The 15,284-nt window shown below is 45.4% G+C and overlaps 2 protein-coding genes across 2 annotated transcripts; one reads left to right on the plus strand and one right to left on the minus strand.

Annotated features, from left to right (window-relative positions):
- Window positions 1-375: 375 nt before the first annotated feature.
- PIF1 (PIF1 5'-to-3' DNA helicase) lies at window positions 376-9,755 on the plus strand. Its single transcript, XM_056845031.1, has 12 exons — window positions 376-939; window positions 2,136-2,265; window positions 2,682-2,807; window positions 2,898-3,051; window positions 3,618-3,732; window positions 3,813-3,919; window positions 4,572-4,711; window positions 5,253-5,359; window positions 6,208-6,295; window positions 6,626-6,771; window positions 7,971-8,162; window positions 9,708-9,755. Exons 1-12 carry the CDS (start codon window positions 376-378, stop codon window positions 9,747-9,749), a joined length of 1,911 nt encoding a protein of 636 aa, XP_056701009.1. The 3' UTR covers window positions 9,750-9,755.
- A 935-nt stretch (window positions 9,756-10,690) lies between these two features.
- Window positions 10,691-14,615, minus strand: SNAPC2 (small nuclear RNA activating complex polypeptide 2). The gene is made up of 5 exons (XM_056845285.1): window positions 14,439-14,615; window positions 12,519-12,632; window positions 12,376-12,444; window positions 11,865-12,123; window positions 10,691-11,067 (listed from the first exon to the last, which is right to left on the minus strand). The coding sequence occupies exons 1-5, from the start codon at window positions 14,613-14,615 to the stop codon at window positions 10,691-10,693; spliced, it is 996 nt and encodes a 331-aa protein (XP_056701263.1).
- Window positions 14,616-15,284: the final 669 nt, after the last annotated feature.

Raw genomic sequence — 15,284 nt, forward strand, 5'->3', positions numbered from 1 at the left:
GCTTCTCCCCCCGGTCTCCTAGCAACGGGACGGGACGGGATTGTCTTCAGACCGGAAGTCGGGGCTCCGCCTCGCCTTCTCTCATTGGCGGAGAAATTAAAGCTCCCGCGGCGCCGATTGGCTGGTGCGCTTAGTGCTGCAGATTTGAATCCGCGTGCAGTAAAGGCTGCTCGAGCCAGGCGGAAAGGAGGAGGAGGAGGAGGTCTATGGAGCCGGCAGAAAAGAAACGCAACTAAGTCGCTGCGACAACTGGTGGATGTTAAAAAGCCGGTTATCTTACCAAGGGCGGATTCAGTGCGGCCCTGGTCCGTCCGACACAAGTCCATCGATCTTAGCCGGGGCTGATCTCCCGTTTCTCTGCCGTTCGGGGACAGGATGCCACCAGGCTTCCCGTCGGACGGGCGGATTCGCTGCACTGTTGCCATCGAGCATTTGGGTGCAGCAGCCCCGAGGCGAGCGCTGCTCCGCGACGCCTGGGTCACCTTGGGCCGGGATGAGTTCCGGGAGCTGGCGTTGCAAGTGACCACGAGCAGCGGCCCGGAGAGCCCCCGCAACTTCCCGTTGCGTCGGGACGGAGTACGGCTGTTCACGCGTTTCGTGAAGGACGGGAAGAGCTCGGTGCGCTTGGGCTCGGGCCCCAAGGCCGTGCAGCTGCTGCTCTCCAACTGTCCCCCCGACCGGTTGCGTCGCTTCGTGCAGACGCTGCGCGTCAAGTTGAAGGCCACGCAGGAGGGGGCGGGGGCGGTGAGCGAGCGGGCCAGGCTTCTCTCGGGCCTGCCGCGCACCTTCGACACGGTCAGCCCCGTGCAGGCCCGCGACTTGCGACAGGGGGGCGTTAGGCAAGCCCTAGCTGATATTGCCGCCACCCCCACCAAAGCCCAGACCCTCCGCTGCGAACCCCGGAAACGTGCCCGGGTCGGATCGGTGGATGGCAACCAGGTGAGACCTGGACCTGAACCTGGAATAGGGCTGCCAGGTCCCTCTTCGCAACCGGCGGGAGGTTTGGGGGGCGGAGCCTGAAGAGGGCGGGGTTTGGGGAGGGACTCCAATGCCATAGAGTCCAATGGCCAAAGCGGCCATTTTTCTCCAGGTGATCTGATCTCTATCGGCTGGAGATCCGTTGAATTAGCAGGAGATCTCCTGCTACGACCTGGCAGGTAAGCAACCAAAATAAACACCACTGCACTGATACCACAGTATCCCGGTGGGAACAGTTGAAATGTTGAATTTGTCTGTACAATCTGTGTATTGACAATGTTGTGTCCTGTATTGGAACCTTAATTTCAAAGACCATACACAGCTTGATCTCCTATCAGTTTGAGAAAGAGACTGTATTTAAACTGGATAACCTTATGTGCATGTAAGAGAAACCTGAACTAAATGGAACTGATGAAGAATGCAGAAACGATCGTCTTCCTAGCAACTTCTATATGAAGAATTCCTTGATGCTTGGCTCTTAAACTCGCATTTTGTACCTTGGACTTTGAAAGAGTTTTGTGTTATATTGTGTGTTTGTTATATGTTAATTTGTTCACTTGATACACTTTGTCACACTTGTGTGTTGTCCGCTATATCTCAGTAATTCCAGCAATTCCTGCACTACCTGGCAGTTGGCAACCCTAACCTGGAAACACTCTTGAGTACTCCTCAACTAGCATTTCTTTCTTCAAGTAAGGCTAGGGGAGAAGCATTGGCTGGGGTTAAGCTTGCTTGGAAGCCACCTCCTCTAAGATGATAGCTCTAGCTGCTGATTTGAGGTAATATACAATGGAGATATAAATGCGCTTTGCATGTGCTTAAGTGCTTACAGGTATATCTCTTTTATTTACTTTATCTATAGTCTGTCTTTCTCAGGGAGGCTCAAGGCCAATTACTGGTTATAAACAGTGCAATGAGACAGCATAAGACAGTCAAGGATCAATACAAAGGACTGGGATTATAGAATTAGTGAACAAGCCATCTAAGCCCAAGTATACTATAAGCAATACAGAAAGTGGAATAACAAGGTAAAACAATGTGGTTCAAGCAGATGATACTTATAGTATTCATTGCAGAGGACTTGTTTGTTGAGTTCTTAAGTGCAAGACGTGCCTTGGAGAATGGGCTTTCTCTCAGAGTGTGGGACTTTCCCTCAGGTGACTGAAATACAGCCAATGAAGAAGCTGCCTTGGTTGATGCGCTCCAGAGCAACACTCACACAGGAACAGTCAATGGTGCTAAATGCAGTGCTGAGTGGAAAGAATGTCTTCTTCACAGGCAGTGCTGGTGAGACAAGGGAGGGTGGGGGATGCTTCACTGGGCAAGGGATGCAGTAGCTTCATCTGCCATATTATGAGTTCCAAATATCTTCTAGTGCTGCACAATCCTGGGGATTCTAATTCAAGATTTCCCATCACTGTAGTTCATGCAGCTCCAGGATGGACAGCACCCCGCCAGTGTATACTGAAATCTGATGTTTCTGTTCTCTTTTTGAGATCTAGGTGGGAAAAGATTCTCCTGACCTCTATACTTACCAAACGATGCTTTCCCCAGTTGGGCAATATTACTATCTGCTGTTTGCCATGTAAATGGTTCTCATGTAACGGGAAGTTGCAGATGGGCAGAGAGAAGGTGGGAATGGAATGGAAAGGCCGACTGAACTGACATGGACTGTGTGTCTAAGGCAGCTGTTCTTTCCAAAGGGACTGGAAAATCCTTCTTGCTGAAAAAGATTGTGGCCTCACTGCCTCCGAACAGCACTTATGCCACAGCCAGCACAGGAGTGGCAGCATGTCAGATTGGTGGCACCACCCTCCATGCTTTTGCAGGTAAGCAGGGCCCTGGGAAGGAAGCAGTCCAGAAAGAGCCTGATGCTGAGATACTCATGATGCTCTCTTTTCTCCCCCAAATCTTTGCAGGTATTGGTTCTGGAAAGGCCCCCCTACATCAGTGCATTGAGCTGGCACAGAGGTCAGGGGTGCGGCTACAGTGGTTGAATTGCCACCATCTGATCATTGATGAGATCTCCATGGTGGATGGTGAATTCTTTGATAAACTGGAGGCAGTGGCCAGGTGTGTATTTACAGGGAATATTCCTGCACTTACGTTTGTCATATGTGAATGAGGTTTGGTGGTATTAACAAGGAAGGTCACAGCTGTACCAAGTTCTGCCTTGATACAGTGTGTGTTTGAGTCCTAGGTGGATAAAGGGGTAGAGAGCAGAGACATACCGGCAATTTTTTATGGGAGGGATGCTATCAGCCTAGATTCTGTAGCAAGCAGCTCCGCAGCCGTACCTCTGCTCACATATGCTCTTTGGTTCCACATCTAGTATAAGGTACTACCATGGCTATTGTCCAACATTTGCCATGTGTGCCCTCCAGGAATGATGATGGATTTGTACAGAGAATCTGAGGACTATGGTAGAATCTGGATTGCACCATGCAAGTAATGTCGCTCTGAACTTCTGCTGAGACAAAGTCTCCCGGCAACATTGGTATCAGACCTGTGGTAGAAGGATTGTTTGGCTGCCGTGGCATGAATTTAGCTGGTTTCAGGGTTTTTGCATTCCGTTCACTCCTGGAAAAGGGTGTTAGCTTCTTACTGATGGTGGTTATTTTTCTATGCTGCATCGGTAGAACTATCAGGAAATGTGAGAATCCATTTGGAGGAATCCAACTCATCATCTGTGGAGACTTCCTGCAACTACCTCCAGTCAGCAAAGGCACTGAGCAATCCAAGTTTTGCTTCCAGGTATGTTGATGATGATGTTGCTCAATACATATTCCACTGCTGGCCGGCCTATAATTCACCCCAAAATTGCTCTTTCACAGGCAAAGAGCTGGCGGAAGTGCATCCACTTGAACATGGAACTGACCAAAGTGCAGAGACAGACTGACAGGGACTTCATTTCTCTTCTGGATGCAGTCCGGCAGGGCAGGTGTGATATCAGCTCTTCCCATAACTATGATAATGAGCCCATGATATCCAACAATCAGCCTTTTGAATGTCTATGGGTTACTGAAGGAAGAACTTGGTGAGAGGGGCAGTGGCTCAGTGGTAGAGCATCTGCTTGGCATGCAGAAGGTCCCAGGTTCAATCCCCAGCATCTCCAGTTAAAGGGACTAGGCAAGTAGGTGACATGAAAGACTCCTGCCTGAGACCCTGGCGAGCCGCTGCCAGTCTGAGTAGACAATACTGACTTTGATGGACCAAGGGTCTGATTCAATATAAGGCAGCTTCGTGTGTTCATAATCAGTGTGTACATATGCATTCACACACAGACTTAACCCTCCTATTTTGATGGGCTTATAACTTCAGTGTTATCACAGAAGGAAACAAAGCAAGCTGGATGTGGCCAGCAAGGTATTATGTCTACATAGGTTCTTGGGTTAGGGTAATGATTTTAGGCATTCTTCATCAAATACTCCATGTCTTTGCTATCTTGTTTTTAAATGTTCTAATCAATCCTTGTCAGATGCACAGAGGAGGTTCTTAGTAATGATTTTAGGGTAATGATTTTAGGTATTCTTCATCAAATACTCCAGGTCTTTGCTATCTTGCTTTTAAATGTTCTCGTCAATCCTTGTCAGATGCACAGAGAAGGTCACCAAACAACTAACTGCAACAGCAGCCCACAAGGTGGAAAGAGATGGAATCCTGGCCACTCGGTTGTGCACCCACAAGGATGACGTGGAACTAACAAATACAAAACGACTGCAGGAACTATCTGGTGAGAATGCTGAAGAAAAGACTGTAGAAACCACTGCAAGGGATGGGGAGACTTCTGGTTATGGCAAGATCTGAAGACGGCAGGGGCCTGCACTAGGGGTCTTTCTGTAGCAGCTTCTTTCTGGACAAAACAACAATGTAAGAGATCATCATAGAGACAACTTGTGTCTCACCAGCAATAAAGTTTTCCTGCCCTGAGATTCTTCTGCTAGTGTTTGATAGAAGAATGAAAGCATTGCTTAGGCTGCACAGAGGTAAAAGGGGAAAGGATTAGTTTTGTTACTTTTACCCAGAATGCACATGTGTGGTTGGAATTTAAAGAGACTTGATATCTGGAATTTTTGGGATAATGTTGTTGGGAGTGGCATTTACAGTAATGTTTAATGCTTGGGGCTTCAGTATCTAGAGCTATGGAAATGCCTATAACGGGCCCAGCGTAGGAGTCTTTGCTTATAGGGAAAAAAATAAGGGGAGTAGCTTTTTGAAAAGATATTAAGGAGAGAAGACATTACAGGTTCTTGCATGTGGTTTGTCCTTTGTAGGAGAACCAAGGTCCTTCAAGGCAGTGGATAGTGACCCTGTGTTGGTGAAAACGTTAGACGCGCAGTGTCCTGTAAGCAGCATCATTGAACTTAAACTAGGTGCCCAGGTAAGACGAAAACATTACATGTGTTGTTGCCTAGGTTTTGAGGCAGTTCATGGGCTGGCAATGGGATTTGATCTCCACCTGAGGGGGCTGTTATTTCCATTACTTTGCTCACTAACATCACAGGATTGGCTTTGTCTTCATGGGATGATACAAAAAGGAGTTGTAATCCCTAGACCGCTTAAGAGTTGCCCTGATGTGCAATATGACCTCATCAGACGTTACAGGCAAAGTTTGCCTCTGTTGATTCAATGAACAAGCAGAACAGTTGCAAAAGGATTTAGGACAGTTTTCTATAGCCAGTATTGGTGATATGGTCAGCTGGGGAGTCATGGCTGCATTTAGAAATAACCACTAGCTGTAATTTGGAGAGTTAGGGTTACAAACTTCAGAGGGTCCGAGAACTCCTTGTATATACGCTTACTTTACTTGCTAAGTGATTTCTATCACTTCTTTGGTCCCATTAAGACTGATGCCTGCTTAGTAACTATATGTATGACTACAAGTGATAAACCCTCCTGGAGGCTGGAATTGTAAAATTCACTGCCATGTTATGAGTCAGGCAGACCTTATTAGAACAGCTATGTATCAGCTGAGTATATATTGGAAACGACTTAATCACATGAGCCCGTTCCTTCTAGGCCATGTAGTATGTGGGCTCTACATCACTTCTACATATCTGTAAACTTTGGCATTCCAACACAGTTAAATATTGGAGGAAGTCATGGTGTGTTTTTTTAAAGCAACAAACATCTGATGAAGCTTTCCCAAGGGACTGAGGGTAGGTGAACCTTTTTGTGCGTGTTAACTGAGGAAGCCCTTGTGGTGGTTCTTGTGTCTTCTCCCACCAGGTGATGCTTACCAAGAATTTGGATGTATCCCAGGGTTTGGTAAATGGGGCTCGTGGAGTTGTGATTGATTTTGAAACTGAAAGAAAAGGTTGGTTTCTAAAAGGCATACTTGATGGGGTTTTAGTCTTGTTTCCTGAGAAAGGAGAGCATTGTAATCCATTGGAATCTCTGCTTTCTTCTACAACTTTTTGAAAAAATAACTGCTCTCCTTTGTTCCATAGCTTTTATTCTTTCCTGCCCCATCTTAACTGTAATTAAACTTGCCATATGTATTTGGAGTGCTTCATGAAGGCTGCTGTGGCTGAAATGGAGGGGCTTTGGGAGCTACTATGAAACAACTCAAAACATGTAATTGCCTGCTCCCAAGGCTAGACATGAGAAAGAATGCCTCAGGATCTGACTTGCATCTTTCCTACAGGGCTGCCCAAAGTGAGGTTTCTGTGTGGTGTCACTACGGTTGTTGGGTTGGAAAGATGGGTCTTAAAGGGACCAGCAGGGACACATCTGACTCGCCAACAGTTGCCCTTAAAACTTGCCTGGGCCATTTCCATCCACAAAAGCCAGGTTAGTGAATCTTCCTATGATATCCGTGGTCAACAATTAGCAAAAAGCAAGACTTCTTAAAGGTACCACAGCTGGTAAAGTCTACATATCATGACTCAAGTCTCCACTGCTACTTCTGCCTCAGTTCCGGGAAGGGAGCCATATTAGCTTGTTGCATGAAAATTAAAACATAAGTCCAGACAAGCTTTTGTCAGAACTCACTTGATTAGATGCAATGTCTCCATCCAAACCAGCTAAAGTTTATATTTGGAGCTACAAGCAACAGATAGGCAGATATAAGGAGATGTTACAAGAAGCTTGTTGGAAATTATAACCGATTCAAGAGAAATCAAACAACACAAAGTGGCTTTTATTTTTTCATTTTTATTCTATGTACTACTAATCGTTCTCTATTTTGCAAGTATCTATAGTCTAGTGGTCTGGTTTTGGCTGCTTCCAATAAATACTTGGTTCCATTGAGTCATTTCCTATTGCCTTATATAAATTTCCAGCTTTTAAAAATGCGACTACCGTGTTTGTTCTCTACTTTCAGCCTTTCTAGAGACCTGTATGGCCCCTTCCAACTCTATGAGAATGGCTTTTATGCCCATTTATGCATGGGAGGTTTTGCTCTTCTGTATATGCACATTTTCCCCATCCGAATTCTCAAAACTCAAAAATAAGCCCCCACGCAGTTTCGAGAATTCAGATGGGAAAAATGCGCATCTAGAAAGTGGCAAATCCAAGGCAAAACCTCCCATGCATAGATGGCTGATGTTTTCAAGTGGAAGTCTGCCCCACCTTCCTGCCGGAATGTTATGGTGCAATTAACAGCACCACCTACTATTAAAGCCTACAGCATATTCTGCACAAGAGGCAGACATAAGACCTGAAACTCTAACATCCAACCTGTTGAGAACTTGAAAGATTACATATACACACTCATGATATTTTGGTTGGTCCTAATAAAAGAAATGAAATTGCTTTGGTTTCTAGAAGCGAAAACTCTCTCAAGAAGCTGTTTTTCTGTATCTGAACATGTGACCACACAGGGAAATAGCTTTTACAGATATTTTCTTTCCAGTATGATATCTGAATATTGCTTCATCATTCCATTAAGTAAAAATCATGTGGCTACCTTATCACATTGTTTATCAATATACTAATTATTCCAGTGGGTATTGGCTACCTTACTGATTTGTTTCTTTCTCCCATATTAGGGTATGTCTCTAGACTGTGTTGAAATCTCCCTAGCTCGTGTCTTTGAATGTGGCCAGGCTTATGTAGCACTCTCTCGGGCACGTAGCCTTACAGGCCTTCGTCTTCTGGATTTTGATCCCAGCGTAGTAAAAGCTAATTCTTGCGTGTTGCAGTTCTACAGTCGCTTGAGGAAAGAACAATTTTTAGCTCAGGTAATGTGAATCTGTTATTATGTTGCTCTAATCAGATGTAAGTGAGCCAGCATGGTATAGTGGTTAAGGTGTTGGACTAGGACCTGGGAAACCCAGGCTCAGATCCCCACTCGCACCATGGAAGCTTGCTGGGTGACCTTGGGCCAGTCACATACTCTCAGCCCTGACCGGCATTTGGATGGTCATAATGCAGAGGCAGGCAATGGCAAACCACTTCCAGACATCTCTTGCCTTGAAAACCCTACAGGGTTGGCATAAGTCAGCTGTGACTTGACAGCCAAAAAAAAATCAGATGTAATGCAGACAATTTGTGTTTGGTTCTTGTAGGTTATCCGGGCTGTGTGACCGTGGTCTTGGTATTTTCAAATTTTCACAATTTGTGTTTTTTTTAATGACAGAGATAGAAATGCAATAGTGCCAGAGGAGACTGGAACACAAACCCCACACATACAAAGTAGCACTGTATATCTGTGGTGCCATTCCCTCTGATTCAGGAATCCCACAGCAGCCATACTCTTCTTAGCTATTTTGCTTTACTCAGCTCTCTAAATTATCTTCCTGTTATTATTTTCATGAAGATTGATAACAGCCAGGCCTGGGGGGTACTGAAAAACAACAACACACCAGTGAAATATTCTTTTTTAGCAGGAGTGAAATGCTTTTAAAAAGTAGGTGGGCATATGCTGTAAACCTATACATCTCTTAAATACAAGATACTTTTCTGCACCTAGAAGGATACCTATTCTTCATGAGGGGAGCATGCAGGGTTTTCATTGCTTCTGTTGTCCTTCTAACCTGACTCTTCCCTTGTGGTTGACCTATGACACATATACCCACAGTTTCGGTAACAAGTAGCTTATTGCCCTACCTTGCAGGAGGGGAAAAAGATTAGAAGGAGATAGGGCAGAAACTGCACCAAAGCCTCAGAGAAAACTCTGAACATTTTATTGAGAACTGAGCTCTCTAACCAGTAGCTGCAGAAGGAAGATAGTATTTAACCAGAACTACAGGTATTATTATTGATCCTTTGTGTAACCCCCTTCTCTGACCAAATAGTGTATTTTGTTATTTACCACAAAACTTGTTTTCTGTTTAACTCTTATTTCCCCCTACTTTTCACATAGCAAAAATTAAGGTACATGCGGGGAGGGGGGGCACCAGCTTGCAGTTTTCTTTCAAGTATTGGGTATATTTGTTATAGAAGTAAGGCATTCATAACTTTTACATTCCATAAGAATGTCAAATATTGCAATTTTATATGCTAAGTTATAAATGATGCATTTTTGTTTTTAATGCCATAAAATTAGGTTTAATAGAACGGTAAGTACTGCATATATTTCAATTCTTCCCACAATTTCCTTTTTTGTCCTGGAAAAGAAGTTTTTCCCGTGGCTTCACATTTTCCAGAAATTTTATGCATCTGTAATCCAGTCGTGTTGCATTAAATATAGATCACACTCTGAATGCTGGTATCTCCGTTCTGACTAGATCAAATGCTTCCCTATCTGAGAGATCATTCATGTAACTTCTTGGCTTACTCTTTAGGCTTCTATGGACTCCTACATTCAAGCTGATAAGGAAAACTGAGACAACACCTGGACCAATTCTGAGCACTCCTCCTTCCGTTTATTATTTTGCTGAATAATCTATATGTACCAGTTGGAAAACTACTTTTGTTGGCTGCCCTGGCTTAACTGCTCAAGTACAGTATACAGGCTCATTCTTTTACTGCTAAAGGATGAGCATGTGTCCATCTTGGAGTATCCTTTGCCACAATTACAGAAGATCACCCTGGGGCAGATGGATATAGCAGAGTCATGTTTCAAAGCAAAATCACATACTGGAAGAAAAGGCTAAAAGCTCAGTAAATACTTGTGATTGATCAGCCAGTTTTATTTGTGTTTAGCATATATACATATGCATTGTATATGTGAAAGCAATTTCATTGAATAAAGAATAATTTACAAGTAAAAGCTATTCTTCCAAATTATTCTTACTTAAGTCTCCCTTAATTTTCAGTATTAATATTCCAGCTAGACTTCTAAGTAATGCTATAGTCAGAGAAGCCTTCTGGATTAGTTTCAGTATATTAAAATCTAGTTCTGTATTACACCTTATGCTCTGTCTTCTATAGGTCTGATTGCCTACTGCTCTGAGTGACAAGATCATACAACTCAGACTTCATAACCAATAACTTAAATTATAGGCAGTTTAAGGCAGCTATACCTCCTGGAGCTATTTTTAACCCAAGATACAAGAGACAGTAGAAATGCAAGTATGAATCCTCTGGGCCAAAGTAAACCCATCTAGCACAACGAACTGTTGAAATGATCCAAGAGAAACACTGCTGTTAAGCAAGCCAAAGCAATGTACACAGTCTACTGGAGAACACTCACAACAAGCAAAAGTTGTCCACAGAGCAAATATCAATGCTGCTATGAAATCCATAGTAAGACAATTATGTTTCCTTCTCATAGCTACTATCACATAGTTCAGAAAAGGACAATTCATTATACACTCTGATTTCCTCAGTCCAAGCTGTCTTTCTTTTGTGCCAAAATATCTAAAGGAAGTAAGAAAGAGTTCACAGGGCAGATACCCAAAGTCTCCCAGTCCATCACAGAAGCCTCAAGAGCGTCAGCATTAGAAGTGTCTGTGGAACTAGCATCTTCTTTATGTTGTGGATGGTAATTAGGGATCCGGTACACAGGGAGAGATGTGTTGCATAAATCTCTGCTACTGCTGTCAGGCTGGCTTGAATCTGCTTGTGTTCTGCTTCTCTCACCAGCACCCTGGCCATTTAACTCCACATAGCATTTGTGCATATGCCTCTTCAGCTTCCTAATATCTAGGAAAACCAGCTCTTCTGGAAGTGACAGCAATAGATCCAGGACCACAGCTGCCTCTGCAGAATTCAAAACATAAGAGATATACATACATGGTATCCTTTGGCCTGTGTCCCATTGCAGATTCTTAAAACTCTTGCCTGATTCCGCTCCCTCTAGCAACGATGGCAGGAAAGGTAGAATACTCTTTTTGCTTCCCCCATTAACTCTAGACTATTTGTTTAGACTATTTGTTTATTCTACACTGTCTCAGAGACTTATGATAGTACACAGTATGAATAATTACCCAGCATTCCCATTTGTAAAGAGAAAATACTCATCAGCCAACCAACTTAACATTAAGATTTCTATTCTTCTCCTACATGCTATCCTATTCCTCCCTGCTCCAATTCTCATGCCATTCCTAATTTTCACAGATAATATGAGCGCTGCTATCCAATACCTTTATTTAATGAGCTATCTTCCACAACAGTGAAATAATCAAAACATCGTTCATTCCACTCTTGCCTTCTCCCCCTTAAATATAACATATTCCTCGAGCTTGTGCATTCCATTCTCATAGTAACAAAGTTGGGACAAGCAACCAGCATTTGGCATGCTTTCTTAAGCAGTCCTGAGAAAGTTAGTGTATTGCTATTTTGGCAAAGAACAAAGTATTTTCAGTGTAAGCAGCAGCATCAAATTTTGTTCATTAACCAAGGATACAGAAGCTGAAATGCATATAGATTTGTCTAGACTGTTTTTACCTTCCCCATTGGCACTACAGATATATGATTGTGAAGGCCTACAATACATGTCTCTACATCCCTCAGCACTGTGAGGCCATTCATCCTTTTCCTGCTCAAACTCTACTTACCACCAGGTGAGAGTTCTGGTGCTTTGGACCCACGTGAGAGCATGGACAGGTACTTGTAGATCTTTTCAAAGTCCACATGGAATCCTTGCTCTTCTGCAGGAGCCTGTTCTACATTTGGTGGGAGGATCACGGTCTGAGAGTCTTCTGTTCTCTTAGCACGTGCAGCTGGGGATGAACACTGTTGGGTCTTTGCGTCCACAGGCTTTGGGGGCACAGAATGAAGCAAGCTGAGGGGCTCAGCAGATGCAACAGTTAGAACCTGGGAGGGTGGGAATATAATAGTCAGGAGAATTCAAAGGAAGAAGGGAACCGACCCAGTGCCCCAACAGCTAAAGATTCCCTGTGGAGCAGAGTGCATTTTCCAGCACTTGTCTCTTCCAAAGTAGCTGCCTTCAAAGGCACAGACCTCAAATATAAGACAGGGTGAATGGCCAGAACAGATCTCCCATGCTACTGCATTCAAAACAGTAATCATTGGATGTTACTAGGGTAACAGAACAGACACACTTACCTGGGAAAATGCAGTTGTCACACTGTCCTCAAGACTGCCTGTCAGCTTCTCAGCCAGCAATGTCCATACCTAAAAACAGGAAATAACAGATAAAGACCTGAATCCCTTCCAACCCAATCTAACCAACACCCTTAAACTTTTACCTCGATAGGTGCTGGAATTGGGCCAGCCTGCCGTTGATGCTTGAGAGACTGATATTGTGCACTGACTGCTTCCCTTGCTACCCGTTCTTTCAGTAGTTCCACGAAGGCCAAGATCTATAACAGAATATTTTAGATAGTTTCAGAGGATAGCTGAATTGGTTTGCAGTAAAACAGCCAAAATCAACAAATTTTTTGGGGTATGGGTTTTTGAGAGTCAAAACCCCCTTTGTCAGATAGGGAGCTTAGACTCTTGAAAGCTCATACCCTGAAAATGTTGGTTTCTAACATGCTACTGGACTCCAACCTAGCTGATCAAACTATTTTAGAAACTATATGCGTGGAGCGCATTGGGTAAATGTGGGAACCCTTCCACCTTTTGTTGCTTGTAACTTTAAGTAATATGTCTAACACTTCATGTGTATGTTGAAATGAACCCTGACTCATGAGAAGAAGTTTTAAGCTTTTATTAGGCTACTGTTCAATTCTGTGTTCTGAAGATATTAACAAGCTGGTTATCCTTCCAATGAACACTAACAGATATTTCTCAGTCAGAAGGAGGATAGGGCTCAGCAATATTTGTGCATTTTGGTAAACTGGTTCCCCAGCCATTGGCAATCCCTAACCCCATTGTGAATGAACTATTCATGGTGGTTTCTATCTGGGGACAGGTCTGTGTGGCTCCCCCAATCCTGGTGCAGCTGTTGATACAGCACAGTGGCAATGGGTCTTCCACATGGCAGGCTGCCCCACAGTTTCCCTGTCCCCCAGCAGTAGCCAATTGCCCTCCCTTAGGCCCCTGGGGCTTTAAAAAAATCAGAAATATGTCTTTCCCCCTTTTGCTCTGCAACAGAAGGAACTAGAGACGTACTTAAAAAAATAAAAGCTAGTGATTCAGGGAACCTGTAACACATTGTAATAATGTTAGATGACTATAATGATATTTGATGGCAGATTGTTAAAAAAAAAAGGTGCCAGTGGTGGTGGGGGAGGAAATGGCCACCTTGGAGGCAGCGTCTAGGAAAATGGCTGCTATGTGGTTGGGAAATAGCAGAACTTGTTCACCCACATGGCAGCCATTTGAGCTTTATTGTGATCTTTCCCAAAACGTCTTGGCAAAGCAGGTTTAAGAAAGATCAGAGGAAAGCTGGGGAAATGCACGAGGATGTTTTGAAAAGCCAGGAAGAAAATTGGTAACAGACATACACAAGAGACAGAGGCTTAACCAACATCTTCCACTCTCCTCGCCCCAATGGTAAGGACTGCAATTACTCCCTACCATCGACATTTTCAGTATGTAAGGTAAGGTAAAGGTCCCCTGTGCAAGCACTAAGTCATTCCTGACCCATGGGGTGACGTCACATCCCGACGTTTCCAAGGCAGACTTTGTGTACGGGGTGGTTTGCCAGTGCCTTCCCCAGTCATCTTCCCTTTACCCCCAGCAAGCTGGGTACTCATGTTACCGACCTCAGAAGGATGGAAGGATGAGTCAGTCTTGAGCCGGCTACCTGAAACCAACTTCCGTCGAACTCAGGTCATGAGCAGAGCTTGGACTGCAGTACCGCAGCTTTACCACTCTGCGCCACGGGGCTCTTGTATGAGCAAGTAACAAATTTAAACTGATGGTGCAAACCCTGTGCTGGTATTTTAAAAAGTTGCTTTGGAAACCAAGATGATGCACGCAAGGGTCTTAAGCCCTTCCATCCAAGCACTGCTCAGCCCCAATTTACCGAGTAAGAAAAAAGACGAGTTGGTTTTTATGTGCCGGTTTTCTCTACCGCTTAACGAAGAATCAAACCGGCTTACCATCACCTCCCCACAACAGACACCCTGTGAGGTAGGTGTGGCGGAGAGAGCTCTAAGAGAGCTGTGACTAGCCCGAGGTCCCCCAGCCAGCGCTCCCTTTAACAACACCGCACCCACCTCAGCTTCATCCCTGCGCGGCAGATACTCCTTCAGTAGCTCCGGGCGCAGCGGGCCCTCTCCGTGGGCTCTTAAGGCCTTGAGGAGGCGCCTCTTCTCTTGATCTGTCCAAGCGTGGGCTACGGGGCCCAGGGCATAGCGAGCAGGGGCCGAACGCCGCCTTTTCGGCGGCTTCATGCCAGCGAAAGGGGCAGAGAACCGCCTGCCTTCCCTAACTGGGCGCCGCGGGGCTTAATCAGCTCCCACCGCCGCTCCTGCCAACTCCACGCCTCGCTGCCATAGCGACAGATCTCCCCCCCCCTACTTCCCTGCCCCACAGCCACGCCTTAAACCGGAACCACCTCCCCTCGGCGCAACAACGTTGCCCCAAAGGCGTCGGGGACTAATGACGCTCCTGGAACGTCAGTAGGGGCCGACCGAGATCAGAACGGAGAGGAGGGGCGGCCAGGGAAGCCCTGCCTCCCTGGGCCAATAGCGGGGGAGGGAGTGCTTGTGGCTGGTGACGTCATCCAAGAGCTCTTGTTGCGGTGGTAACAGAACAGCAGCTGCTGTTTAGCCGGGACGCGGCGGGGCTGCCCCAACGGGGAATCCCGAGGCCCCCGTTGCCATGGCGACGGAGCAGGGCTCCCACCCGCGCTGTGCACGTGCTCAAAGGCGGTCTCATGTCTGGCCAGGCGGTCAGAGCTGCTTGAGGGATCTTTTCTCTGTTTCTGTGCCTGTAAGGGGGGGGGGGGGCCCTCCGGCGAAGAGGCTGGTTTTGTGGTTTCTCCCCCTTGCTTTGTGGCCAAGGGCCGAACAAAAGCTGTCGCGGGGGCTCTGCGCTAGGTCAGGGCTGTGGCTCGGGGA

Source organism: Euleptes europaea, chromosome 2 (assembly GCF_029931775.1).
Source record: "Euleptes europaea isolate rEulEur1 chromosome 2, rEulEur1.hap1, whole genome shotgun sequence".
In the NCBI taxonomy this organism is placed as follows: domain Eukaryota; kingdom Metazoa; phylum Chordata; class Lepidosauria; order Squamata; family Sphaerodactylidae; genus Euleptes; species Euleptes europaea.

Coding starts and splice junctions, on each gene's coding strand:
- PIF1 (XM_056845031.1), top strand. CDS start 376: ATGCCACCAGGCTTCCCGTCGGACGGGCGGATTCGCTGCACTGTTGCC. Junction 5,360..6,207: donor AACTTAAACTAGGTGCCCAG/GTAAGACGAAAA, acceptor TTCTCCCACCAG/GTGATGCTTACCAAGAATTT. Junction 6,296..6,625: donor TTTTGAAACTGAAAGAAAAG/GTTGGTTTCTAA, acceptor TCTTTCCTACAG/GGCTGCCCAAAGTGAGGTTT.
- SNAPC2 (XM_056845285.1), bottom strand. CDS start 14,615: ATGAAGCCGCCGAAAAGGCGGCGTTCGGCCCCTGCTCGCTATGCCCTG. Junction 12,633..14,438: donor CGCGCAGGGATGAAGCTGAG/GTGGGTGCGGTG, acceptor ATTCTGTTATAG/ATCTTGGCCTTCGTGGAACT. Junction 12,445..12,518: donor CAATTCCAGCACCTATCGAG/GTAAAAGTTTAA, acceptor TCCTGTTTTTAG/GTATGGACATTGCTGGCTGA.